We start from the raw sequence: 27,269 nt of genomic DNA, 5'->3' as shown, positions 1-27,269 counted from the left end.
CAGCTCTTTCTTAATAATGTATACATTTTAATCTCTTCTTTCCCTTTTAACGTTAGTTAACCTATGTAATGATGATATATATGTGTATCTTATTTATTTATTTATCTATTTATTTACTGGATTTATACCCCACCTTTTTTCCAAGATGGGATTCAAGGCAGTTTACAATAATTAAAAAAATAGAACTAAAATACTGATTACAAAAGTTAAAAAAATAATAAGATTACTAATATTAAAACATAAGTTAAAAACAGCATAGTTAAAACCAATACAAACAATTAAAACATTAAAACAGCACATCACACTACAAGTAAAATTCACCCAACAAAACCTTGATTGTATAAAATTAATAAATAAAAATGTCTTCAGCTGCCAGCAAAAAGAGAGCAGGGAGGGGGCCAACCTGACCTCCCACTGAAGAGAGTTCCAATTTGAGAGCAGTCACAGAGAAGGTTATTTCAAGTGCTTTGATGTGGGCCACAGACTGCATGAAGACCAGAGCCTTTTTTTTTTTTTTGTTCCGGGGGGGTTGGGCCCCCCCCCCCTTGACCCCCCCCCCGAAGGTTTCTATTCTGGGCCACAGGGAGGAAGTAGGTAGGTTTTACCAAAGCACTTGAACATCAAACAGCTCTAATATGTAGTGTGTGTAAAGCACTTGGACTGGCTTTTATAGGGATATACAGTTCTTCAGATAGTCTGGACCCAAACCATTTAGGCCAGGGGTAGGCAACCTTTTTGAGCCGGGGCCCGAGTTGCTGTCCCTCAGACAACTGGGGGCCCAAAGCCAAAAAATAAATAATTAAATAATTTAAAAAAAATTAAATAAATAAATAAAAAATAAAAAATAATTCCTACATACACTGCACACATCATATTTTGAAGTAAAAAACAAAATGGGAACATATACAATATTTAAAATGAAGAACAAGAACAAGTAAAGTTAAATAAACAAACTTACAATATATTAAAAGCAGAGTATTCTGAGCTATTCTGATACATAAACCTCCGATGCATAGTTTGCAGTGCTTGAATTTGTCTGCACTGGGAAGTCTTCTCATCCAGCCTGGAGGAAGGCTGCATCCACACTGCAGAATGAATCTGGTTTGACACCGCTTTCACTGCCATGGCTCAATGTTATGGAATTCTGGGAATGGTATCCCTGGTGCCACAAGGAACTACCATTCCCAGAATTCCATAGCACTGGGCCATGGCACTTCAAGCAGTGTCAAACCGGATTATTTCTGCGGTGTAGATGCAGCCGAAGATGATCTGGAGCCAGACTTGGGAAGACTTGATCCCTGGTCTCCAGTGTGGGGTCATGATTTGGAGAAGGACAGGGTTCGAATCCCTGCTCATCTATGGAAAGCCACTGTGACCTTGGCCAAGTCGCACTCTCTCAGCCTCCAAGGATGGTCATGGCCAACCTCCTTCTGTACCAATCTGGCCAAGAAGACCCAGTCACAAGTTCGCTTGAGCTTTGCCATCAGTCAGAAAACGACTCAAGGAAGGCGCACAACCTGCAACTTCAAAGTCCAGCAACCGACTCTCGGGTTTGTTGTTGGGTGCCTTCAAGTCGTTCTCTGACATGGGAGGCTTTCCTGGCAAGATCGGCTCAGTTTTGCCATTGCCTTCCCCTGAGGCTGAGAGAATGTGACTCGCCCAAGGTCATTGTTGCCAGTAAAAATCTTCTCTCTCTTGCAGAGCCATGCTTGGGATACCAGCCTTCAGAAGTGCATCAGTAATGAGTCTGGCTGCATCTTCATTGCGGAAAGAACCCGGTTTGATTCCACTTTTAATTGCCACGGCTCCATGCTATGGAATTCTGGGCATCGTCTTAACGATGCGAGTCTCTCTCTCTCTTTCTCTCTCTTTCTCTTTCCCCAGACCTATCATCATTTTCCCTCTCTCTTTTTTCCTTTCTTTCTTTCCAGAAGACGGTGGGGAGGATGGAGGGAGGAGGGGAAAACAAATCAATGTCAGCAGCATCTTGCACTGAGAGGGACTGAGAGAAGGGGGAGCTTTCTCCCTCTCTCTCTGTTCATCTCCCTTTCTTTCTCTCTTGCTCCGTCTTTCCTTTTCTTCTTCTAGCAGGCGCTCTTGACTGTTGCATCCACCTGAGCTGTCAGTTGGAGTGATGAGTCAAGGAGCACCCCCAAACTGCAAACAGACTCCTTCAGGGGAAGTGTGACCCCATCCAGAACTGGCTGACACAACTCCATTCCTGGATTCAGGGTTCCTATAGCAAGTATCTCCATCTTACCTGGATTCAGCTTGAGTCCATTACCGCCCCAAGACAGGCATTCAAATGGTTTAACTCCATTTTAACTGTCCTGGCTCAGTGCTATGGAATTCTGGGAACTGTAGTGTCCTGAGACATTGAGCCTTCTATGCCAGAGAGCTCTGGTGCCTCAGCAAACTAATAACTTCTTGTTGTTGTTGTTGTTGTTGTTGTTGCTGTTGTTATTTTAAAAACATATTATTATTATTATTATAAAAACATTTTTTATTATAATTATTATAATTAGTCTTCATGCTCTCCTTCCCTTTGTAACAGTTGCCTTCCCTTAGGTTGCATCCAAACTGGGGAGATAATCTGGTTTAACTCCACTTAACTGTCCTGGCTCAGTGCTATGGAAGTCTGGGAACTGTAGTGTCCTGAGACATTGAGCCTTCTCTGCCAGAGAGCTCTGGTGCCTCAGCAAACTAAAAATTTATTATTATTATTATTATTATTATTATTATTATTTTAAAAACATGTTTTTTTATAATTATTATAATTATTCTCCATGTTCCCTAAAGTACCACCTCCAATCCACTCTCGTTCCCTTTGTAACAGTTGCTTTTTCTTAGGCTTCATCCGCACTGGGGATATAATCTAGTTTGACTCCACTTTCACTGTCCTGGCTCTGTGCTATGGAATTCTGGGAGTTGGAGTTTGTTGTGGGGTCCTTGGTTCGAGGCTATGGAATTCTGGGAACTGGAGTTTGTTGCTCCCCCCAGCCTCCAATGCCCCCCTCCATTGCTCCCATCTCTTCCCCAGCCTCCTGTTTCATTCCCTCCATCCCTGTCAAATACCCTTCCGAGCAACGGAAGAAATTGGGGCAAAATTACAGCGCAGCATCATGGGAAATTTGCCTCTTTGGAGGTTTGGGGGAGTGTACCGGGATGGAAGCAAAGTTGCATTCCACGCTAGACCAATTCAGAGTGAAATCGAAGTGAGCTTGAATGCCAATTCTGTGAATTCACTTTTTACCGAGGAGTCACTTTGGATTCACTGAGGAAGTGCCACGGGAGGAGCTCCCATAGAAAGGAATCACATGTGATATGTGAATTCGCATTGTTGGACCCGCAGTCACGTCAGATGCAGCTGCAAAAAGCTGCAAAAACCTCAGTGTGATAAACACCAATGTAATGAAAATGATTTGGGGAAGCAGAAATACATTGTTCAAGAGTAGGAAGAACCCATCCTCATTTCCATATTATACACATTATCGCCACTTAGCAGGAAGTTGAACAGGGCTATAGGAAAGGATGAAGCACCTTGTGGTAAAAATGAAGTTTAAGGCAGCTGACAGAGATGAAAGTCTCAAGGGATGAAGCAGGAACAAATGGAAGAAAGGTAAAGTAAAGGGACATAAACCCTCCACCTTTTGGCATGTATCCTATTTTTTTGGGAAAAAATATTTTTAAATCTTGTACACAGTAATAGACTACACAAAAGAGAAAGGCAGCATGTTGTTACAGAAGGGAAAAGAGGATGCCTTGCCTGCACAGCCCAGAGGTAGTCTAGACGTAGCTTCAAATCCACCTGCCTGGAATGAAGTGCCAAAGCACAGGAAAACAGCAATATGGCTAATACGGGTTCATTGCCACGTATATAAAAGGAGCCACCCCTTTAAAAAGGAAAGAAATGAAGCATGTAAGCCTTTGATCCAATGATCTCAAAAGATATATGAAAACAATAAACCTGATCATTTTATTCTTCAAAACCTGTTTTGATTCAGAACATATAATATTTATGTTCTTTGTATTTGCAAGCAAGAATGAATGTATTAGTCTCCCTGCTGGATGAGAACACAGATTTCTTCACAGTTCTTCTTCACTGTTCATGCTTCCAGAAATATTCCATTGTGTAGAAATACATGTGTATATATTTCTTCATAGAAAAACATGCTTTCTGTGCAGAAGCAGACATGGGTTTCTTGTGCAGAAATCCATTTTCTGTGCAAAGATACATCTTTTCTTTGTACAGAAATATATGTATTTTTTCTGTGCAAAACATGTTTATCTGTAGAAATACATATGATTTTTATGTGCAAAACCACACCTGTTTGCTAAAAAACCCCACATGTATTTATGCACAGATGAATACTTTTTGGTGTGCAAAGATCCACACAGTAGCTTCATGATTATCTATATTCTTCCTGATGGGGTTTCCTTAGTGTCAAGAAATACTTTTCATGCCTAAATATGAAATAAATATTCTTTCTTACTTGGAATTATAACCATAATTAACTAATTAAAAATAGCCTTTCAAGTTTTCTTCACATAAAATAGAAAGGTGTTTCCAATTTTGGTTTGTCCCAAACTTTGGGGATTTAAAAAAAAATCTTTATATGTTTCTGCATGTTTCCCCTAATACATACAATTTTGCATGCAATTTGATTATTAAGCAACACCATATTTCCAACATAATACATTTTAAATATCATTTTCAATGTCCAGTTTTCTGCATTTCTCTGTACTATAATAATTTTAATACATTTTTGATAGAAAACCTCAGCTGTGCAATATTGAGAATGAGAATTTCAAAGGATAACTAAAGTTTGGTTTGATATTATTTCCAGTGTGAATTTAAGTTTGCTTTAAAATGTGAACTGACCAATTTCCTCCTTCACTCTTACATATGATCAACAATGGTCGTAGCTTGTAGCAGTGATACAGATAGATACCAAGGATATATTCTATAAAAACGAGTTAACATAAGAAAGTGGTTAAGGTCTCTGAACTAAGGAATTTGCAGTCTAACTTAGACAATGAATGGAAGAAGAAAAGCAAGTTAGGGAGGAAGAGTAAGGCAAACAAGGAATGAATAAATCCAAGTTTTAATATCTACTGGTGCATCATTTGGTTGTGGGTGAAAACTTAGGGCTTTATTACACCAGGCTCTTCTCCCACTAAAACACCATTGTATGCAAAAACACTATGCTCTCTTTCCTATGACACTTGGGGACCATTTCAGGATTGCCACCTTTGTTTGTGCTAAAAGTTTACCATAGACATCATTTGGGACTGCCCAGCCAGTACCACTCAGTACTTCCTCCAACACATTATCCCCACACCTTTTCAAAGTTTGGCACACATACAAGCGCACAAATATAGATCCACCCCTCCCCCAAATATAAATAAAAACAGTCTTATGTTTAAAAAGGTATTTTTTTTTCCTTGTGGTGGGAAACTCACTCATTCAGGATAGATCAGACTAAACTAGTTGCTGACTTTCATCTGCCTGTAATTAATCAAGTCTGAAGCTCTAAGCCACAAACTAGCATTAATTAAATAAATACACATACATATCCAAGTGTGTGTGTGTGTGTGTGTGTGTGTGAGAGAGAGAGAGAGAGAGTGTCTTTGGAACTAGACTACTTGGCTACAAAAGAAGGCAGAGAGGGGACACTCAGCCAAATTTTGCCTTCTTGGCTTCTTTGACCATCAGCAGTTTGAGGGAGTATGTGGCCATTTGCTAACAGAGTGTTTTCTACAGAGAAAAATGTTGAAAGGTTTCCCAGTTATTTTGCTTCGCCAATTAAGTCAAACTGATATTTCTGTCCCTTCTTCTTCTCACTGATCACTAGGGCACTACGCCAAACCCAGAGCATGCCCACTAATCACCCCCTGACCTCCCCAAATCAGCATTGAAGTGGAACTGAACTACTGCACTGGAAATCCTGGCAGAACAGTAGTGGCAAGGGAGATCATTAATGAGGGTTTTGTGTTAATAAAAAGAAACGCTTTCAAAATGTTTTTTCCCCACTAGGAGAACAACAGAATAGGAACAGCATCATGTGATAAGTCCCAAATGAAGATGCTATTATCCTGAAGTAATTGCATTTTACTGTCTCATGTGAAAAAATCCTAAACAATTAAAGGACATTTTGGTTCAGTATTCCAAAATTCCACAAATTGATTTAAAGTTTTACTTTGCCTGTACAAAATGAAGGCTTTCAAAGTGCATGGATAAAATATAGAAACAATAGTTAGACTATTACCAGTTATGCAGTGTACTTACCCTACTGCTTTTCGGTATCCGCTGAGTTCCAAAATGACTATGTACAAAATTGTAACAAAAAGAAGGAGCATCATTTTTGGCAAGGAAGATATGCGTAAAAATATTGCCAGGGTAAGAGTCCCCACAACGCAGGAGAGAAATGCATAATGGGCTGCATCACATGGAAGTTCATTCATTGTCTTATTTCTTCCACTAGGAGAAATGATAACTATGGAACTGCTAGAATTAGTATTCCAGACCCATGGCATACAACCAACCTAGAGGAAAATGGGAGCAGAAAGCTGAATATAAAGAATAAACCACACTTATTAATCAGCTGGATTAAACTGGATCCAATAATAATAATAATAATAATAATAATAATAATAATAATAATAATAATTTATTACCCAACTCTCTCAGTAGATCAAGGCAGAAAAAAACAACAATTAACAAATTCACAACATCTGTTGAAAACAAATCAGTTAAAATGTACATCAATTTAAAAGAACAAAGAAGACCCATACATACTAAAACAATGCACATTTAAAATTTATCATTTAAAATGTACAGTTTAAAAATTATCTGGAGAAGCCTGATGGATGAGACTGGTCTTTAATGCTGCTTTATAATCAGACAGCAGATTCAGCTGTTGGCTGTCTTCCCACAAGTCATTCCACAATCTAAGGGCAAGCTGAAGGAAAAGTTTTCTGGCTGATAGTTGCCAACCTAATTTTGGCTGATTGGAGTAAATGTTTCCAAGTGGACCTGAGTGTATGGAGTGGATTATACAGAAGGAGACTATCTTGTAGATAACCTGGGCCCAAGCAAAGTACACTTTGTACTGTACCCAGAAACTTGTCCAGCAGCCAGTGGAATGTTTTTAATACTGGTGTGATATGATCATTCCTCGAGGTCCTAGTAACCAATCTGGCTGAGCTAGATGAAGTTTCCAAACTTGGCACAGATGTAGTCCAACGTACTGGATATTGCAAAAGCACACTGTTGAAGTTACCAGTGCATGCATTACCATCTTTAGGTCCTCTAATTCTAGGAGGTTGGATTAGGGCTGCTTGAAGGACCTGTGAGTGTTTGTTCCTCCCTTGCTTCAACACCTGCCTCAGGGAGGATATAAGCAAGCCTGCCTTTTTTCCTTTGTGGGACTGGGCTGCTTGAAGACAGCGAGGATGGAGTACTGGTGACAGCTCAAGAGGAGGCCTTTAACACCCCAGGGCTACCATAGCCTCCAAGTGTGCAGAGTGCGAGGAGGGGCATAAAGCCATCGGCCCTTTCCCCAGCAACCCTGGAGCCTTTTAACGTGTTTATTCCTGAATATTAATTTTAATTTTTTTTAGTTCATTTTAAAGTGTTAAATATTAGAAAATTGCCACCTCGATGAGAACTTTCTTCAGTGTTTTTTAAAACTAGTTTTAGATGTCAGATGCCCTTGTTTGTTAGTGTTAAAAATTATCACTGTTATTACAAAGTGTTCAATTTGAATTTCTGAGCCCTACCAACAGCTAACATTAAGTAAGCGGTGGACAAATAGCTATTTATATCCACCTCTTAAGAGATTGAGAAATACCAATCTATATGCAGATATTTGTACTTTTTAACTTGACTATGCCTCTAATTCTAGGAAGGGCACATTCAGAGTAACATGCTACCTCTCTTTAAAATGTTAATAGCGAGTGCTTTTATTGAAACTGGAGAGGGGATTTAGGACTTCCCTCCTCTACCATGGTTCTGACCCCTACCCCCTCCTGCACCCAATGTTATTAGCACTGGAAGGTGAGGGGCTGTACAGACCTGTTAGGAAGAATCGAAAAAGGGGAATTTAATTAGTTCAAATATTACGAGAGGCGTGTCCTAATAATGCACACAGCGGATTGTGTCCCTATGTGTATACCAGAGGTCATCTAGTCCAACCCCAAGAAACAGAGACTCCAATGCCAATGAGTTGCAATTAAAATATAGTCAGGGTCTCCTGTCACAATGTAGGACTACCACTGCCCCCTCCCGAATTCGTCCCTTCTCGCTTGCTGCCCCTTACTCCTGGAACCTTCTTCCCCCACATGCACACCTCATCACTTCACTGCCCAGTTTCAAAACTGAATTAAAGACTATATTGTTTAGAGAAGCATTCCCAGAGGTGAGACCCTCTCTGACCCAGGAAGCCTCCTTCTAACCATCCATCAAGAAGCCAAGCCCTTCCTCCAGTCCATCTGCCTTGGTCCAGGCCTCGGAGGTGGAAAAGATCTGCTGGACCTGATCCTATTCCCCCACCACCACCTTCTCCTTTTGTGTCGTGTTAGATTGTAAGCCTGAGGGCAGGGAACCGTCTGACTAAAAAAAATTGATGTACAGCGCTGTGTAAACTTACAGCGCTTTATAAATAAAGGTTAATAATAATAATAATAAAATATAAAACATTTGTTAAAGCCACACAACAAAGGGAATCATACATGCACACACACATTCAATGCTAAAGCAAGGGAGGGGGAGAGTCTGGGAGTAAAGGAGAAAGGATAGAGGCACCTCTGGATATTTACCTTAGGAGTCTTCTCCAATGCGACGGATGCGAGTGATGGGGGATGGTGAGACACGGCCATGGGAATGGGGAAACAAAGTGGCAGCCGCGGTGGCTAGAATCTGAATTCCAGCAGGCAAAGCTAACAAGAGGCCCAGTGACAGTGAGCTTGGCTTCGCTCAAGTGATTTCAGTAGAGCAATTTGCTCAGGGAATGCAAGCTTGGAGCAGGCCGCTCTACAAGCGAGGAACTCAGGCCCGGAACTGAATCTACAAGCCCACTGGAGGGTTGGAAGAGGGGTCCTTTTATACCCCTGAATGTATCCTCAGGCTATGGCTACCTGGTGAACAAAGGTCTTGATGGCTATCTTTTGTCTAAGCTGAAACTTACATAATGGATACACAAAGAAGAGGTCTGGCACTTTTCAGGGGAAGACAGATATCTAGATGGCAGAGTGTCAGGCTCCCAATTGCCACCCCCCAAACAACAAGAGGCTGTGCTTCCTAAAAGTAACAGCTTTATTGAAAGGTAAAGGTATAGGCAACAGAAGTGACTTCTTTGTCAGGAATGAAGATACATAGTTACAGATGGGTTATATAGTCCCACGAGCAGACCCACCCCCATAAAGCAATAAAGTTAATTAATTGGATCAGTTTTTCCCGCGCCGTGAGGAATCTCCACCCAGATGACATAGTGTCCTCTCGTCCGGGCTCTCCGGCCTGTTCTCAAAACAATTAAGTTCTCACCAAGTGTTATCTCCTCCTTGCACCTGTGGCCTTGAAACCCAGACATCCCTCTCTACTAAACTAAGTAACATAAAACCTTAACAACCTATGAGTATATGTAAGAATGGTTATATATCCCACCATTCCACAACCCAACATACATGGTGCATATAAAGCATAACAACAACATATATCAATATCAAGAACATATTAACTCTTAAGGTTTAACTCACCCCTCCCAACACAAGAGCCGTCTCGGCCTGGCTGGGTAACTCCCTAACATTGTAACATTCCAATCCTAATAAGCAAGCACAGAAGCTAGCCATCTATCTATCCCCTTCTAGTACATTCTAACTAACCAATATATATCAAACCTATTATGTCCTTAATCAAATAACATCTAAACAAAACTCTAAACTAATAATCCCTCTGACAGAATCCCCAAATGAATATATAAATGATCCATGAATATATGAATGCAGGGGAGTTCTGACACAGAGCTGTTAAGACAATCACTTGCTCATTGAGAAGGAGGCTACCTCTATTGTCCTCTCTTCTTTGGGTAGCTTGCGAAAATTGTAGGGCAACTCTCAGAACTGCTTGCTTAAGGTTTTAAAATGTACCTTTTTCCCCTGTCACCAAGCCTAGCAAGCTGGCTGGCTACGTGGTCAGCTCGCTCTTAGGGTAATGGCGGCTTGCGATGGGGTCAGTCAGGGGTCATGATTTTTGATTGCATGGCACCCAAAATTTATATAAATCCATACTTGGTAACAGACCGACACTTTGTGCTAGCCTGTAGGCACAGTGAGGGCTGAGCATCCGGACACTCCAAGCCCTCACCGCGCCACCGGAGCGCTAGCTTGGCACTTGTCCATCTACACGGCATGCGCCATGATGATGCTCATTGTGCACACCACTATCATGGCATGCAAGTATGCCTATGGCACCCCTTCTGGGATGCAAAAAGAAGCCTTTTTTGCCACAGCCTCCATTCAGGGTGAAAAGGGGTGTGTCAGAGTGTGAGACCAGAATCCTGGACAATCAACCAGTCGGCTTGATAGATAAATCAACAGCACTTTATTGATAGCTCCAGAATCAGCAGATCTACATCACTCAGCTTCATAGCTGAGACTGACCCCTCCCAGCCAAACCAATGCATAAATTTCCCCCTGAGCCAAACTACTCCACCCCTAGCAAAAGCCCCCTCTTTCTCTTCAGGACCCCTCCTTCTCTTCACTAGTTCCCATCCTCCATTCCTCTTCCCTGAGCTGCTCTTCTCACAGAAATGAAACTGCATTCCCAGCCTCTGTGAGCCAGACCCTCAAGAACACCAGATAGCCCACACCTGGTCCAGCCTAGCACTACATATCACTATCTCTAAAGCCTAGCTAAAGCGCAACCCATCCCCCCCAGCATCCACAGTTACTACACATCTGATAGAATACATCAGGATTCTAACAGTCTGCCCCCTAGAAACCCACCCCCCCACAGAAAAGAAAAGGCATTATCTCAAAGTAGAAACAGAAGGTTTGTCAGGGTACAGTGAATGAAAACGAGCCACCAAATCAGGCACGTTCACATGTGCAACCGATACCCATTCATCATGATCCGCAGGAAAGTGTTTCCAACGGATCAAGTACTGAAGCTTGCCCCTATGAACCCTTGAGTCCAAAATCTTAGCAACTTCAAAATGCTGATGTCCATCAATCAACATGGGAAGTGGCGGGGAGTTGGCCCTCCTCCATTGGCCCGTGCTCTGGTCCGGCTTCAGCAACCTGAAATGAAAAATGGGGTGTAGATGTCTGTAAGACTTTGGGAGGCACAATTCAGCAGTCACCTCATTGACCAGTCTCTTGACAGGAAAAGGGCCAATGAATTTAGGTCCCAGTTTCTTAGACGGGTGCCTGGTCTTCAGGTTCTTAGTGGACAGATAAACCATGTCCCCAGGTTTAATGTCCCAACCAGCAGACCTCTTCCTGTCTGCAACCTTTTTGTACTGTCCCTTGGCTTCCTCTAAAGCCTTAGTGATCTTTGGCCAAGCTCCTTTTATCTTGTCAGCCCATTGAGTCACTGAAACAGGGTCAGAGGCGTCCACAGGCAGAGCAGGAAGAGTCTTAGGCTCAAAACCATAATTAATTTGGAAAGGGGACTGACCAGTACTGCGATGAATGGCACTGTTAAAAGCCACATCAGCATGTGGAAGCAAATCATACCAATCATCTTGAAGGTAGTTGGTATAACAATGGAGGTACCTTTCCAAGCCCATATTAGTTTTTTCACATTGACCGTCAGATTCAGGGTGATAAGCCGTACTTAGTGCCAACTGCACCCCCAATTTTTTCTGTAACACTCTCCAAAACTTAGAAGTGAAGGTGGTCCCTCTATCGGAAACAATTCTGTCCGGGAGCCCGTGAAATATGTAAATATGCATAATAAATAGGTCAGCCAACTTAGAAGCTGTGGGCATCCCTTTGCAAGCTATGTAGTGAACCTGTTTGGAAAACAAGTTGACCACCACCCAGATGGTGTTTCTCTCCTTGCTCTCAAGCAAGTCCGTAATGAAGTCCATGGCAATGTGTTTCCAAGGCGCCTCAGGCGTGGGCAAAGGGTGAAGCAGTCCTCTAGGTTTGCCCATCACCGGCTTAGCCCTAGCACAAATGGCACAGCTCCTGACATAAGCTTCAACCTCTGCATGCACCCCATCCCACCAGTAAGCACTTCGCAACTTATGCCAGGTCTTTAGATAACCCCAATGTCCAGCAGCTCTGGAGTCATGACACAATTTTAATATCTCTTCCCTCATAGAGGCCGGAACATAAATCTTAGAGTCTTTTACCCAAAGCCCTTGGGCATTTAGAGCCAAGCGGTCTTTATTATTCTGCAACCACTCATCATTCTCTGAAGCTTGCTTAATCTTTAGCAACACAGTGTCTAATTGGGCAGGAGGCTTGACCTCCTCCTTTTTTGCTTGACTGCGTGTCACCACCGCTAGTCCCAACTGTTCAGGTGTGAACATAGTCTCTAGAGGGACAGTCTCCTTCCCCATGTGCTGGGGCAGCCTGGACAATGCATCAGCCAGAATGTTTTGGCGGCCAGGGAAGAACTTTAATTTAAATTTGTACTTGTAAAAGTCTTTGGCCCACCGTCTTTGTTTGAAGCTGAGCTTCCGAGGAGCTTGCAGGGCCTCCAAATTACGGTGGTCTGTCCACACCTCAAACTGGTGGGGTGCCCCTTCCAAAAATTGTCTCCAGCTATCCAGTGCATGTTTGATGGCATAGGCCTCTTTTTCCCAGCAGGGCCACCCTACCTCCCCCTTTTGGAACCTTCTGGAAAGGTAAGCACAAGGCCTTAGTAATTGTCTTTTTGCAATAGTACTGCCCCCATAGCATAGTCACTGGCATCAACTTGTACCACAAATGGTTTGTCAGGATCTGGATGTAACAAAATGGGTTCAGTGCTAAATAGATGCTTTAGTTGATCAAAAGCCCTCTGACAGTGAATGGGCATAGAAGGCTTTGGCTGTTGTTGTTTTTTGGCACCCGGTCCTCCCCCTTTTTTGTCCAATGTTTTTGTCTTAAGCAGGTCAGTTATTGGCAAGGCTATTTTAGCAAACTCAGGAATAAACTGTCTGTAAAAGTTTGCGAATCCCAAGAACTTGTGAACCTGCTTTCAGGTTTTGGGGGGTGCCCAATCCAACACAGTCTGCACCTTAGCAGGGTCCATTTCAATTCCCTGATTAGACACCCTGTATCCCAGAAAATCCAGCCGGTCAGTGTGGAAGTGGGATTTGGACAATTTCACATAGAGCTGGTTTTCTAATAGCCTTTTTAACACTTCCCTCACTAGTTTAACGTGACTTTCCAAGTCTGTGTAATAGATCAGTACATCATCTAAATACACCAGGACTCCTTCAAACAACAGATCATGTAACACCTCGTTAACAAGCCTCATAAAAATGCCTGGAACTCCCGCTAAACCAAATGGAAGAACCAAGTACTCAAATGCCCCTAAGGGGCAATTAAAAGCAGTCTTATATTCATCCCCTTCTTTGATTCGAACCTGGTAATAGGCATCCCTTAAGTCTAGTTTAGTAAATACTTTGCTGGTGACCAGCCGCCCCAGCATGTCCTTCATTAAAGGCAGGGGGTATTTGTTGGTACTATAAATCCCATTCAGATTACGATAGTCAATGACTAGTCGAAGGGAGCCATCTTTCTTCTCCCGGAAAAACACAGGTGCAGCAAATGTGGATGTAGATGGTCTAATAAACCCTCTAGCCAAGTTCTTTTCAACAAACTCTTTCAGAGTGGTTAATTCCCTTGGGGTCATTGAGTAGAGTTTCGGCTTAGGGAGGGGTGCCCCCGGCTCTATCTCAATGGCACAGTCCGTCTCTCTGTGAGGCGGCAAGACATCACTCTCTTTGGACTCAAACACTTCTTTAAGGTCCTGGTAGCAAGGTGGGAAGGTACCAGCTTCTTCCTGGCTGTTGTTCCCCACCTCCCAGGGAGTCTGTTCCTTGGGCACAGGCTCTAAGTGGGCTGCTGCATCTGTCGGCTGTGGTTTTGGGATCACTACTGGCTGGAGCAAAGGAGGGACTCTCACAGATGCCTCCAGCCCATGTTCCTTGCAGATGGGATCATCAAATATAAGTTGTCTTTGCATCCACTTGGTAGTGGAGTTATGGTGGTGCAGCCAGTCAATTCCCAGCATCACATGGTAGTGATAAGTGTGCCCCACTATCAGTAGATTTTCCCCCCCAATGGTCTGCTATTCCTAGCCACACTGAGGCAGTTCTTTCTTCTGACGCATGCCCCCCCATTACAGTCCTATCCATTTGCAAGAAAGGTATGGGGTCCCTCAGGGCTTGGGTTTTTACGCCTAGACTCTGGACAACTGCAGGGTTAATTAAGCACCTTGTGCACCCCGAGTCTACTGCAGCTTTTAGTTCCATGGCTTTTCGTCCTGGGCCCACCATCAAAGTCACAGTCAATGCGAATAGGGGAATGCCACCACTCACCATAGGTTTGCGGCCATCGGTCTCACAGCCTGCCTTTTGCCGCTTTCTAAGGCAGGCTCAGGTAGTTTAAAGCCGGCTCTTTGGATCCCGAGCTGCCGCTGTCGGTCCAAACCTCTCCTTCCATTTCCCCCGCTGCTTGCAAGCTCTGTTCACCTAGGCTTTTTTCCTCAACTTTGCCCTTCCCTCCTTTGGAAGCTGTCGCTGGTGGGGCTTGGAAGGGGCTGATTTTCTTTTCCTGGCTCTTCTCCAGGCAGGCTGCAATTAAGTGCCCTTTGCGGCCACATCCCAAGCAAAGGCCTAGCTGTCGTCGGCGCTCCCTCTCGCTCTCTAGTGTGGCTCCCTGCTGCCCTCTGGCCTTTTGTCCAGCGGGCTTGTTCTCGCTCTCTTTCGAATCCTTGTATCTTCTTTGGGTCAACATCTTGACTTCGTGCTGGATGGCCTCCACCTCACCAGCCAGTCAGATCCACTCTAGAGCAGTGGGGGGTTGCCTTTCGTGAGTGCCCACTTTACTATCTCTGGGCGCAGTCCCTCTTTAAAATATTGGATCTTCATCCCCTCTGTGCAATCTGGCACCTGGGCAACCAGTCGTCAGAACTCCATTGCATACTCCGACACAGACCTTGACCATTGGTCCAATGCTTTCAAGCTGGCTAAAGCTATGCTGGCTCTGAAAGGGTCTTCAAATCTGGCTCTGAGAGCCCTCATAAAGTCCAGTAGACTTCTCAGCTCAGCTGCCTGGCAATCATACAGCTGCACCAGCCAATTCGCCGCCTCCCCTTTGAGGTGTCTGGCTACACATTTGACTTTGGCTGTCTCACTGGGAAACATGGGCCTCCACTCCTCCATGTGGTCTGCTACATGCGACAAAAAATAGGGCAGAGTCTGCAGGTCCCCATCATACTTGACTCCCAGCTTTCTGGCTTGAGGCTCTTGCGCTTGATCTGGTGCCTGCCTGGCCGGTGGGGATGCTGGTTGAGGGACTCCTTCTGTTCCCGGTGCTGGGGCTGCTGGAGCTGCTGGGGCGGGGGCTGCCCCTGCCCCTGCTCCTTCTCCTGTGTCTCCCCTCAGGATGTCCAATATCTGGGCCAACATGCCCTGGACTCCCTCCATGTCCTCCCAGAGTTGCTGTACCTGTTTTTCCAGGTCCTCCTTGTCCCCGGGCCTCAGCTGTAATGGTTGCGTAAAACCGGTGTCCCAATCGGACCAGCGGGTGGCTCTCCGTCTCTCCCTCGTCCGCAGGGGAATTGTGGGTTGGCCAAACCATGGCCCTCCAACTCCTGGCGTCTGAGCTAATGGCGGCCTGGTGTCTTTCGGAAGGGCCCCTGCCTCCGTCACCTGGGCCTTGGCCTCCTCCACGGTCGCTGCCGTGGTCTCTATCTTGGAAGATGTAGATTCCTCTGAGGGCTTCTGCTCCTGCATTGTCCTTAGAGGAGGTTTCAGAGTCTCAGTTAACTGTCAGAGTGCAAGACCAGAATCCTGGACAATCAACCAGTCGGCTTGATTGATAAATCAACAGCACTTTATTGATAGCTCCAGAATCAGCAATTCTACATCAGTCAGCTTCATAGCTGAGACTGACCCCTCCCAGCCAAACCAATGCATAAATTTCCCCCTGAGCCAAACTCCTCCACTCCTAGCAAAAGCCCGCGCAACAGGACCCCTCCTTCTCTTCACTAGTTCCCATCCTCCATTCCTCTTCCCTGAGCTGCTCTTTTCACAGAAACAAAACTACATTCCCAGCCTCTGTGAGCCAGACCCTCAAGGACACCAGATAGCCCACACCTGGTCCAGCCTAGCACTACATATCACTATCTCTAAAGCCTAGCTAAAGCGCAATCCATCCCCCCAGCATCCACAGTTACTACACATCTGATAGAATACATCAGGATTCTAATAGGGTGGCTGCACACCTTCCCAAAGGGGTGGTCTATATAGCCCAGGGGTAGGCAACCTTTTTGAGCTGGGGGCAGGGTTGCTGTCCCTCAGACAACTGGGGGGCCGAAGCCGTGGGTGGAGCTTCCACCCTCTGGGGGCGGGCCAGTACTGGAGGCATCCCCCTCTTTGCCAGCCCCTGAGGGGCCCAGGCCCCATCAGAGGCCGGGAAAGAGCTAGCGGGGGGTGCTAGGGCTTGAGGCCTCCCCTCTTTCCTGGCCCCTGAGGGGCCCAGGTCCTGTCAGAGGCTGGGAAAGAGCCGGCGGGGGCGCTGGCGCTGGAGGCCTCCCCTCTTTCCTGGCCCCTGAGGGGCCCAGTCCCCGTCAGAGGCCAGGAAAGAGCCAGCGGGGGTCACCAGCGCTGGAGGCCTCCCTCTTTCACAGCCCCTGAGTGGCCCAGGCCCTGTCAGAGGCCGGGAAAGAGCTGGTGGAGGGCGCCAGTGCTGGAGGCCTCCCCTCTTTCCCGGCCCTGCGCGCTCCTTCTTAGCCTCCGTGGAGGCTGCCCTCCACGGAGGCCGAGAGGGAAGCCGGCAGCCCCGCATGCTCCTTCTTGGCCTCTGCGGATGCTGCCCTTCACGGAGGCCGAGAGGGAAGCCGGCGGCCCCACGGGCTCCTTCTCGACTTCCGTGGAGGGCAGCCTCCACGGAGGCCGAGAGGGAAGCTGGCGGCCCTGCATGCTCCTTCTCGACCTCCATGAGGGCAGCCTCCACGGAGGCCGAGAGGGAAGCTGGAGGCCGCGGGGAGGCAGGGAAGGTGGAACGGCTGCACGCAGGAGGCACCTCCTCCACTTTTGCCTCCTCCGTCCCAGACCTTGCGGCCCTCCTCTTCCTCTGCCTCCTCCGCGCGGCCATGCACAGTGGAGGAGGAGGATGGCAGCGAGGCCCCCACGGGCACCCGGAGCGGCACCCAAGCTGCGGTGGGGGCGGAAATCGGTGGCAGGACCAGGCTGGGGCTGGTCCCGAGGCCTTGGCGGGCCGGATTCGGCCCGCGGGCCGTAGGTTGCCAACTCCTGGTATAGCCCCTGATTTCCCATTGGCAGCAATAGGAAATTTCCTCCAGGATTAATAGCAGCTGTGTACAGGTTTTTTGTGGCAGTATCGATGAAAATCACACATAAGTTATATACTAATATATTTTAAAAATCAACAGCAAGTTGTATATTTATTCTCATGTCTAGTTTGACTCTTAGTGCTGCAGACATCAAATAAAGCACATACATATCAGCTTCAGCTGATATGCCAGCTGTGCCCTTCCTAGAGTTAGAGGACCTAAAGATGGTAATGCATGCACTGGTAACTTCAACAGTGTGCTTTTGCAATATCCAGTACACTGGACTACTTCTGTACCAAGTTTGGAAACTTCATCTAGTTCAGCCAGATTGGTTACTAGGACCTCGAGGAATGATCATATCACACCAGTATTAAAATCATTCCACTCTTCAGCATATGTTGAAAGCTGTGCTGGAAGAGCCTATCGTGCGCCTTGGAAGAACAAACAAACAAACAAGCTTCTTTTATATACTGCTTCATACTGCCTAAGCAGTGTCTAAGTGGTTTACAACTGTAAGCTAATTTGCCCCCAACAATTTGGGTACTCATTTTAGAGACTTCGGAAGGATGCAAGCCTGAGTCGAGGTTGAACTCTTTTTCTGGTCTTGAACTCACAACCTTATGCTTTTGAGTGAGTGGCGGCAATACAGGCATTTAACCACTGCACCACCAGGGCTCCTCCTGCATAAGGGGAGGGCGCACTGTAATAATAATAATATTGATGAGGTTTATTTGCACCACAGGAAAAAAACATCTATTATCTGCAGATAATAAAGAGACAACTTAAAATATATGTTATATTTTGTAAGCAGTTATAATAATTTAAATAAAAGAAAAGAATGCCCACATATTTTTGTAAGCAGTTAGCTTGGGAACCTCTTACAGTGTTGTGTATAAAACATTAAAAGTGTGAGCAACACATTTAGTGGGCTATCAATAATGCAAACAGATGAGGAAGAAGAAATAACAGAAAACAATTTCTAACTTTGTTCAACCTAAGTGCGATTTCTTCTTTTGAAGCAACAAGTAAAGCATAGATCACTGTAATTCAAACTTGTACACAGGGGAAAGTCTGGCATGCAATTATGCTACACATTCTGTACTCTGAATTTGTAAAATAAAACATAACATCTATTTGCAGGTAGATGAATAGATTCTCTGTGTTTATACATGTGTATATATGTACAAAAGAAAAGATATGTTACATGCAACAAACTGGTGAACTGTTAGGTTGTGAAGCAACCAAATATCTTTTAGTAGATGCTGCTTGCATCTTTCACATTTATACCTCATGACACAAATGTCCTTAGCCCCTTGTTAAAATTTGTGTAGATTAGTTTCAGTTAACCAAATCAAGTAAAAAAGATTTTCCAGCGAACTGTACCACCTCAGGATAAAGGTGGAGGGCTGCATGACTGAATCCTTGTCATGGAAAAACAACAGCAACAACATATATGCATGCCAAGGAAACTAGAATCAACATTTCTTCCCTGATATGCTAGTTTTCTGCTCACTGGAATATCTCTTCCCCCATGCAAGGGAGGATTCAAAAGCTTTCAATGCCTCACAGGCAGATTGAAACAGTACAGTACCACAAAGCCTTTAAAATTTGTGTTACCTTTATGAACTGGACTTAGCAGCATTACCAGCAGAGTGAAATAAAAAGTAGAATAATTTTGCTCTATGGACTTCTAAAAATATAGACTTTCAGTTTCAATAAGAAACTTCAATGATATACAACAGTTTTTATATAAAGGTGATGTTATATATATAAGGGGGTTTAAGTCATAGTCCATGTATGCTAGCTCAAATACTCTCACTAATCTCTACATTAGTGATACTGCAGTGGATGCTTCTGTAAATGAATTATGTAACAATTGTGTTACCTACTCACCACACAGCCTTGTGCCACGGAGTAAATTAAGATCACAATAAAGATACACAAAATTGTTCGAATTTGTATTGTCAGGCACCCTGGAAAACACTGAAAGCCAAAAAAAAAAAAAAAAAAAAAAAAAGACTTTAATTTAGGTGGTTTTATAGCCATTAAACGAGGGAGGTTAAAAATGTTATATAAAAATAGGAAATTGACAGGCGAATTATATTTGTTATCTAATGCAAGTCATAGTTATAACTATGAATGATTATTTTAGAACCCTATTTTTAATACTGAGAATACATTTCAGTTAAAACAAACCAATTAATATTTCAGAACCTCCCCTGTTCATGTAAGCAGGCCATTAACAACTGATTCTCATAGAATCATAGAGTTGGAAGAGACCACAAGGGCCATCCAATCCAACCCCCTGCCATGTAGGAAATCACAATCTAAACATCCCCGACAGACATCAGAAAAGCATCATTCTTTCCCCTTGTAAAAGAAGTATGGATAAAGGTCCTTCACATATTAAAACAGGTATACAGTTATGATATTAGGAATGTGCACACATATATAAAGCACAGATGCAATAAGGATGTTTGCAAAGATGTAAATTAAATCCAGCCCTACTTTGGGAGAAACAGCAGCTTGCATCAGCTGGCAAAAAAAGGCTTCTGGATTAAAACACAATGCAAAAAAATGGTATAAATGTATCAATAAGAAAAGAGGTTAAAATAATCCATAGACGATAAAAAATGTCGGTTATAAGATATTTTAAAAGATAGAATCATAGAATAATAAGAGTTGGAAGAAATCACAAGGGCCACCCAGTCCAACTCCCTGCCATGCAGAACCCACAACAAATCACCATCCAGCCTTTGTTTAAAAACCTCCAAAGAAGTAGATTCCACCACCCTCCGAGGGAGTGTGTTCCACTGTCATTTTTTTGCTTGGTTTTTGTTTTTCCCCAAAGCGTTCACCTGCTTAGGTCCTGCAGGCTCAGGTTTGTGGCATTTCTGATTGATTCTAACCATCTGGCATTTGGCTTTCCTTTCTTTCTGCTTCCTTTTACCTTTCCTAACATCAGTGTCTTTTCTAATGAGTCATGCCTTCTCATCATATGGAATGAAGGACCACATGAAGATGAACTCCAAATTCTAGAGAGCAAGGGGAAATCTACAACACTGGGAAGTCACCAGGAACAGATGATATTCCAACAGAACTGTTATAATCCGCAAAGACAGAATCAATTTTAGGGATAACTAAAATATGCCAACAAATGTTGAAAACAAAAAAAGTGGCAGACTGAAGACAATCAATTTACATCCCTATCCACAAAACATGATACACAAAAGGCTGCAGCAACTATAGGGCCATAACATTAATATCCCATGCAAGCAAAATTATGCTTAAAATTCTGCAGCTCCAATTATATACATAAACAGAATGGCTTGCAATTGGCAAAGGGGTCAAGAAAGGCTGTATTCTACCACCCTATTTGTTCAGTTTGTATGCAGAAAATATCATAATTAGAGCAGAGAAGAAGGACTGAAGATAGGAGGAATGAACATGATATGATAGCCAAGTTTAAATATTTGAAGGGATGTCATTGAAGGTGGAGCAAGCTTGTTTTCTGCTGCTCAGGAGAATAGGACCTGGAACAATGGATGCAAGCTACAGGAAAGGGGATTCAACCTAAACATTAGGAGGAATTTTCTGATGGTAGGAGCTGTTATTATTATAAACTTTATTTCTAAAGCGCTGTAATTATACACAGCGCTGTACAAAGTCAGTAAAATTAAAGAGTAAATAAAAGCCTGCCCAAGGCGTACATTCTAAGATAATAACAATTAAAAGAGGAATAGATAAAATTACCATATAGAGAAGAAAAAACAAATTAAAAACATCATATAAAACAATCACATCACATCAAATATTGTCAGACAGCCAGATGACAATCATAAATTCCCTGAGAACGCTTCCCTAAACAATATGGTTTTCAGCTCAGCCTTAAAGCTGGTTAGGGAAGTGATGAGCCATGCATGCAGAGGAAAGAAGGTTCCACGAATGAGGGGTAGCAAGAGAGAAGGGACGGATCCAGGATGGGGCAGAGAAGATCCTGGGCTGAGAGAGGAGACTTTGGCTACCAGAGCGAAGAGTGCGAGTAGGGATGTAGGGAGAGAGAAGATTGGTTAAATAAAGAGGGGCCAGCCCATGCAGGGCTTTAACGGTGAGTAGCAAAAGTTTGTACCTGATGCAGAAAGGAAGAGGGAGCCAGTGAAGGGAAAACAACAGAGGGGAGACATGATCATAACGGCGAGCGAGTGAAATAATGCGTGCAGCTGAATGCTGAACAGAAATTAATGGGTGGAGATGAGAGAGGGGAAGCTCTGCCAAGAGGAGGTTACAATAGTCTAGTCGTGAGACCACTAGGGCATGGACCAGTGTCTTTGCGCTAGAAGCTGAGAGATATGGACGGATTTTGGCGATATTATAGAGAAAAAAATCTACAGACTTTGGCTGTAGTCTGGATCTGGGGGATGAATGACAAAGAGGAGTCAAAGATGAAACCAAGACTGCGGGCTTCCTGGACCGGCTGGATAGAGACGTTATTGACAGAAATAGAAAAGTAATAGTGAAGGGTGGGCTTAGGAGGGAAAACAAGAAGCTTGGTCTTGGACATATTGAGCTTCAGACGCCGATGGTGCATCCAGTGGGAGACAGCTGTTAAACAGGATGACACTTGCTGCTCTAGCTCTGGCAAAAGATTAGGGGTGGAAAGGTACAGCTGGGTATCATCGGCGTACAAATGGTAGGAGAAACCAAAGGAACTGATAAGTTTGCCAAGGGAGAGTGTGTATAAAGAGAACAGAAGGGGACCAAAAACAGAGCCCTGAGGAACTCCAACAGATAAGGGGACAGAAGACGAGGTCTGACCACCCGAGACCACCGAAAAAGATCAATCTGACAAGTGAGATGTGAACCAATCGAGAACAAGGCCCGAGAAACCAAGGTCAGAGAGTACATCTATTAGGAGAGAGTGGTCCACGGTGTTGAAGGCTGCAGACAGATCGAGTAGGACAAGGATAGAATAAAAGCTATTCGCCTTGGCCCGCAAAAGATCATTCGAGATCTTAGTAAGGGCCGTCTCTGTGGAGTGCCATGGGCGAAAACCAGACTGGAAGGGATCCAGAATGGAGTTGGTTTCAAGAAACTCAAGACAGCGTGAATAGACAACTCATTCCAACACCTTAGAGAGAAAAGGAAGAAGAGAGATTGGACGATAGCTAGCCAAGGAAGAGGGGTCGAGAGAGGGTTTTTTCAGGATAGGGGAAACTAAGGCATGTTTGAAGACTGAGGGGAAGGAACCCAAAGAGAGAGAGAGAGATTAAAGATATAGAGGAAGGAGGGTAACAAAGAGGGGGCTATAGAGATTAGAAGACGAGAAGGGAGTGGGTCAAGAGAGCAGGTGGTGGATTTTGATGAGTTCAGCAGCGAAGAGAGTTCTTCCAAAGAAACAGGAGGAAACACAGAGAGTTTATTAGTAGGAGGGGCGAGGAGATTAATGGTGGGAGCCAAATCATGAGGAGTTAACTCAGAACGAATGGTAGTGATCTTTGTAATGAAGTAATTGGAGAAGTTGGAGGGAGAAAATAATGGAACACAATCCCTCAGAGAGTGGTGGAGTCTCCTTCTTTAGAGGTCTTTAAATTATCAATAGAAAGAAATTGGGTTGATCCTGGCACCCAAAATCAAGTGGTTAAGGATGGGGGGAGGGTTCTTGGAGATGTCTCATTCACAAGGTTGCCAGGAGTTGAGGCTGACTCAATGGAAGTTGATAACAGCAGCAGCAGCAGCAGCGATAAAGATTGGGAGACAATGCAATTATTAGTTTTGATGTTTAAATATTAATTCTTTTTAAAGGATTTATTAACATAAATGGAAATTAATTAGAGAGGGAAAATCGTATTGTAGAATTGTTGGCTGCATTCAAAAATGTGCTGGAGAGTTGCTGGGGTAAGATAAGGAGGTGGTGGGAGGTTGTGGAATGATTTTATGCTAGACATTCCTATCTGTTTTGGTTTGTTACTTTGTTTCTGCCCCCTTTCTTTGTTGTTTGTTCCCCTGTTTTTGGCTCCCCCCCCCTTTTTTTTTGTATGTGTGTGTTATAATTACTCCCTTCAGGCACTCAGAAAAAAGGTGTCGGGGAGCCCATTGAATAGAGGAAACTATGGTTTGAGGATGGAAGGGAAGGATCCATCAACATCAGGTACTAGCAGAAGGCAAATTCTAGATAAATCACACTATGTATGCCTGACCTTTCAGGTACACCCTGAAATAAGTCTTTGTACAGTTGGCCCGTTCCATATGTGGGCTTCCCATACGCGGTCTTGAGGTCACGCGGATGGTAAGCCGCATTTAGATGTGTAAAGGAAGGGTCCACTGTATACTACTTTGTGTTCAAAGGCTTTTGTATAACTGCCAAGGGTAGAAAACAAAATAAGAAGTGAATAGAAACCTGCACATCAATCTGAATTTCTGAGAACAGAAAGCTCTTCAAGCAGTTACCAGTTCTCACATGGATTAGTCTATTTCCCCCAAAGGCGCAATAAAGTCTGTCCCTACAAGTTGCTATTCATTTGGGAAAACTGGGAATTGTGAAAAATGACTTATAAACTTGTACATTTTAATTGTTTTTTAAAAAAATTTATTGTGAAGATTTTTAAATTAAGAGCTGCCTTAAATCTCACTCTGGAGAAAGTTGCATACAAATGAAACAGGTAGATACATACATACATACATACATATATAAATATAGTGATGGCATTTTAAAATATTTTAAGTGTTTTAATGTTGCTTTTAGCTTATGGTTTAAACTTTTAAAAAATCAAAGTTAGTTTAATTGTATGTTAACTTTTGTATTAAGAGTTTTAATAAAATAAATCATTGTATTAAGAGTTGTTATGATTGCTACTTTGGCATTTGGACTGTGTTCCTGTAACTTTAATCCTTAATAGATCTTAGAGGAGGACAAAATAGTGTAAAGTTGTGCCAAGCAGGATGAAGGTACCTATCATCCCTCAACTTCCTAACTTCCAACTTTAAGGAACAGCTGTCTCCTCTCAAAACAGCTATTGCCTCACTGGTGCAGAGGCATGCCAAGCAATATTCTCCTCACCTAACTCTGCTCTTGTTGCTGGATGCTCCTCCATGTGACTTTCTCCCACTTCTACAAATGTAGCTACAGCTGAATGTTGGTGTTTGGAAAGTGAGAAAAGTCAGGTTCTTTTATCCCACTTGATGGAGCTTTATCCTACTCCAAGAGCTGTTGAAAATTATAGTTACAGAAGACCCATCCTCAATCCAGTCCTAAGAGTTTTGTATTGACCAAATTAAACAGGTTCTTACCTTTAAGAGACACAATGTAGCAGAAATGAAATCAAGATTGGTGTAATACTAAGTACTGTAAATCTCTTACCAGCATAAGAAGTCACAGAATTTCAGAACACTTACTTGTACTTGAGTGACATGTAAGTACATGATACATGCCACCAGGAAGCATATGCAGAACACCAAGAGGACAAGGACTACAGTACTCCTAAAAGGAACATATGAAAACTGAGTCATGAAGGATATGCAAAAGCATTGATTTCTTACTAGACTTCTCTGGGAGGATTCTAGCGAAATGTTTTTCCTTACAGCTTAATTTATATGTATAATAGACTTATCCTTTTTCTTTTACTGAATATTTTCAATTGCATTAGAATTCTCAATACTACAGCATTTTTATTGTAGATAATTCACTTATCATAGAACTACATTTTCTTGCAAAATGATAAGAGATCTGGAGTATTTTTAGTTACAAAAAGAGTAAGGTTTGATGTGATAAGAATATGTAGAATGAAGAAAGTGGCCCATTTTTCTTGCTCACTCTCATTATGTTCATACCTACGATTATCAAATGAAATAAGTTGTGGGAAAACTCACTACAGACCAATGGAACTGCTTTCTCAAACAGCATATTTCTTAAACTATGAAATTAAATGGAAGTTGTGGTGAAGTTCTGCCTGTAGTCGAAGATCTAGCTCTAATTACTGACTCTTTCTTTTTGTGAGATTCAGGTCTCAAACAGATCAGGGGTAGGTAACCTTTTTGAGCCAGGGGCCGGGTTGCTGTCCCTCAGACAACTGGGGGGGGGCTGAAGCCAAAAAATAAATAATTAATTAATTTAAAAAATTAATTAAATAATTAAACTGGGACAAATGTAGGACAAATTTTTCAAATGGAGGGCACTTTTAAAAAAAATGGAGGACACACACAAAAAATTTGCTGATTTTAATTTTTTTAATATAAATGCATGTTTCGGAGGCTTCTATAGACAATTGCCCCCCTTGCCCGCTGCTTGCCCCCCTTGCCCACCTCCTCCTGATAGACCAAAGGCCCCACACCCTCACGCGAGAGACCAAAGGCTCCGGCGGCACTCGGCGGCAGGACTGGGCTGGGGCCAGTCCCAAGGCCTTGCCGGGCCGCATCCGGCTGGCGGGCCGCAGGTTGCCTACCCCTGAAATAGATGATCCAAAAGGACCGCAGTTAGCTGTGTTAGAGGCAGAGCATGTACACGTCACATACCCTGAATGCTGCCGGAAACCACCTTGGGCATCACTGTTTTCCAAAACAGGTGTTACCTATTACACTCTTTATGAAATTTTGGTATAAAATGATAGCCATATGACCCCTAGATGAATTCTGGCTGCCTGTCCACCATTAAGAGCCTGCGAGAGGACATGTATACACCACACCTAAAGGTGAAATCCTCTTCAGTAAATATTGTCATCCCAGATAGTCTAGGAAATCACAGATGAGATTACCATTTTGCCCATGCAATTAGGAGGTGCAATGTTTGTTTTCCCAGAGTTGCTTACCCCCTCCCCAAGTCTGTTGTCCGAGCAGAGTAAGACCAATAAGACAACCAGACCTATCATCCAGATATTAGACAAGTAATTATACACCTTTGCCAGAGGGGCCTTTTGCCTCTATAAAACCCCAGACTTTTACAAGTCTGTGTGCTATCTGAGAGGTCTCCATACTCTACATCATCAGACTTTTGACTTGGACACTGGCATCTCCATTCAAACCCACGTTGCGGAATGGATGTGCCCCGTCACCAGTCTTCCCCATCCGATTTCCGGAGGCGAATCTACACTTTGGTGAGTATTGCCCTAGTGAAGCCTGAACTCTTGATCCATGCTAATCCCTGAATTTCCTAAGCCTTGTATGAGTGTTAGTAAATTGTGTGTGGTTGTTCCCTATTAATAAATTGGATATTAATTATAGAAGTTTGTATCTGCTCCATTTCTGGAATTCCCTGGGCTTCTCAGTATACACAACAGGAGGCAACCTTGCAGGGCTGTTGTAGCTGGCTCATCTCGCAATACTGAGCTAATAAAATTCCCCTAATCAGATCCTTGGCTACAGTGCTGGCCCAAAACTGGCTTGAAAAGGAGTAGAAAAATATGCTCCTTTTTGGCTGGCTGGTTGGGGACCACGGTGGTGGCCCGAATCAGAGCTGAGTGCATGTGGCTGAAATGACCCTGATGTGAACAGTCCCACGTGGTCCTGCAGCAGATCTTTTGGGCCACCTGTTTTGCTCCTCATTGGTTTAAATAAATATTAAATGTAAATATAAATATTTGTAGTCACTAAAACCTTATTTGAACTGATTATTATTATTATTATTAACCTTTATTTATGAAGCGCTGTAAATTTACACAGCGCTGTACATACAATCTTTTTTGTTAGACGATTCCCTGCCCTCGGGCTTACAATCTAAAAAGACATGACACAGAAGGAGAAGGGAGTGGTGGAAGGA

At 43.5% G+C, this 27,269-nt stretch overlaps 1 protein-coding gene across 1 annotated transcript in view; it reads right to left on the bottom strand.

Annotated features, from left to right (window-relative positions):
* The window catches only part of LOC121933610 (adenylate cyclase type 1-like), a 278,499-nt gene that overhangs the window by 48,214 nt on the left and 203,016 nt on the right, over positions 1 to 27,269 (bottom strand). Inside the window, exons 13-16 of the mRNA XM_042473590.1 lie at positions 24,914 to 24,998; positions 19,415 to 19,504; positions 6,290 to 6,546; positions 3,767 to 3,893 (exon numbers count right to left, since the gene is read on the bottom strand). Of these exons, the coding sequence (XP_042329524.1) occupies positions 3,767 to 3,893; positions 6,290 to 6,546; positions 19,415 to 19,504; positions 24,914 to 24,998 (559 nt within the window). The remainder of the gene's footprint in view (positions 1 to 3,766; positions 3,894 to 6,289; positions 6,547 to 19,414; positions 19,505 to 24,913; positions 24,999 to 27,269) is intronic.

This window comes from Sceloporus undulatus, chromosome 6, assembly GCF_019175285.1.
Source record: "Sceloporus undulatus isolate JIND9_A2432 ecotype Alabama chromosome 6, SceUnd_v1.1, whole genome shotgun sequence".
Classification (NCBI taxonomy): Eukaryota; Metazoa; Chordata; class Lepidosauria; order Squamata; family Phrynosomatidae; genus Sceloporus; species Sceloporus undulatus.
This window is presented reverse-complemented; position numbering and strand designations above follow the sequence as displayed.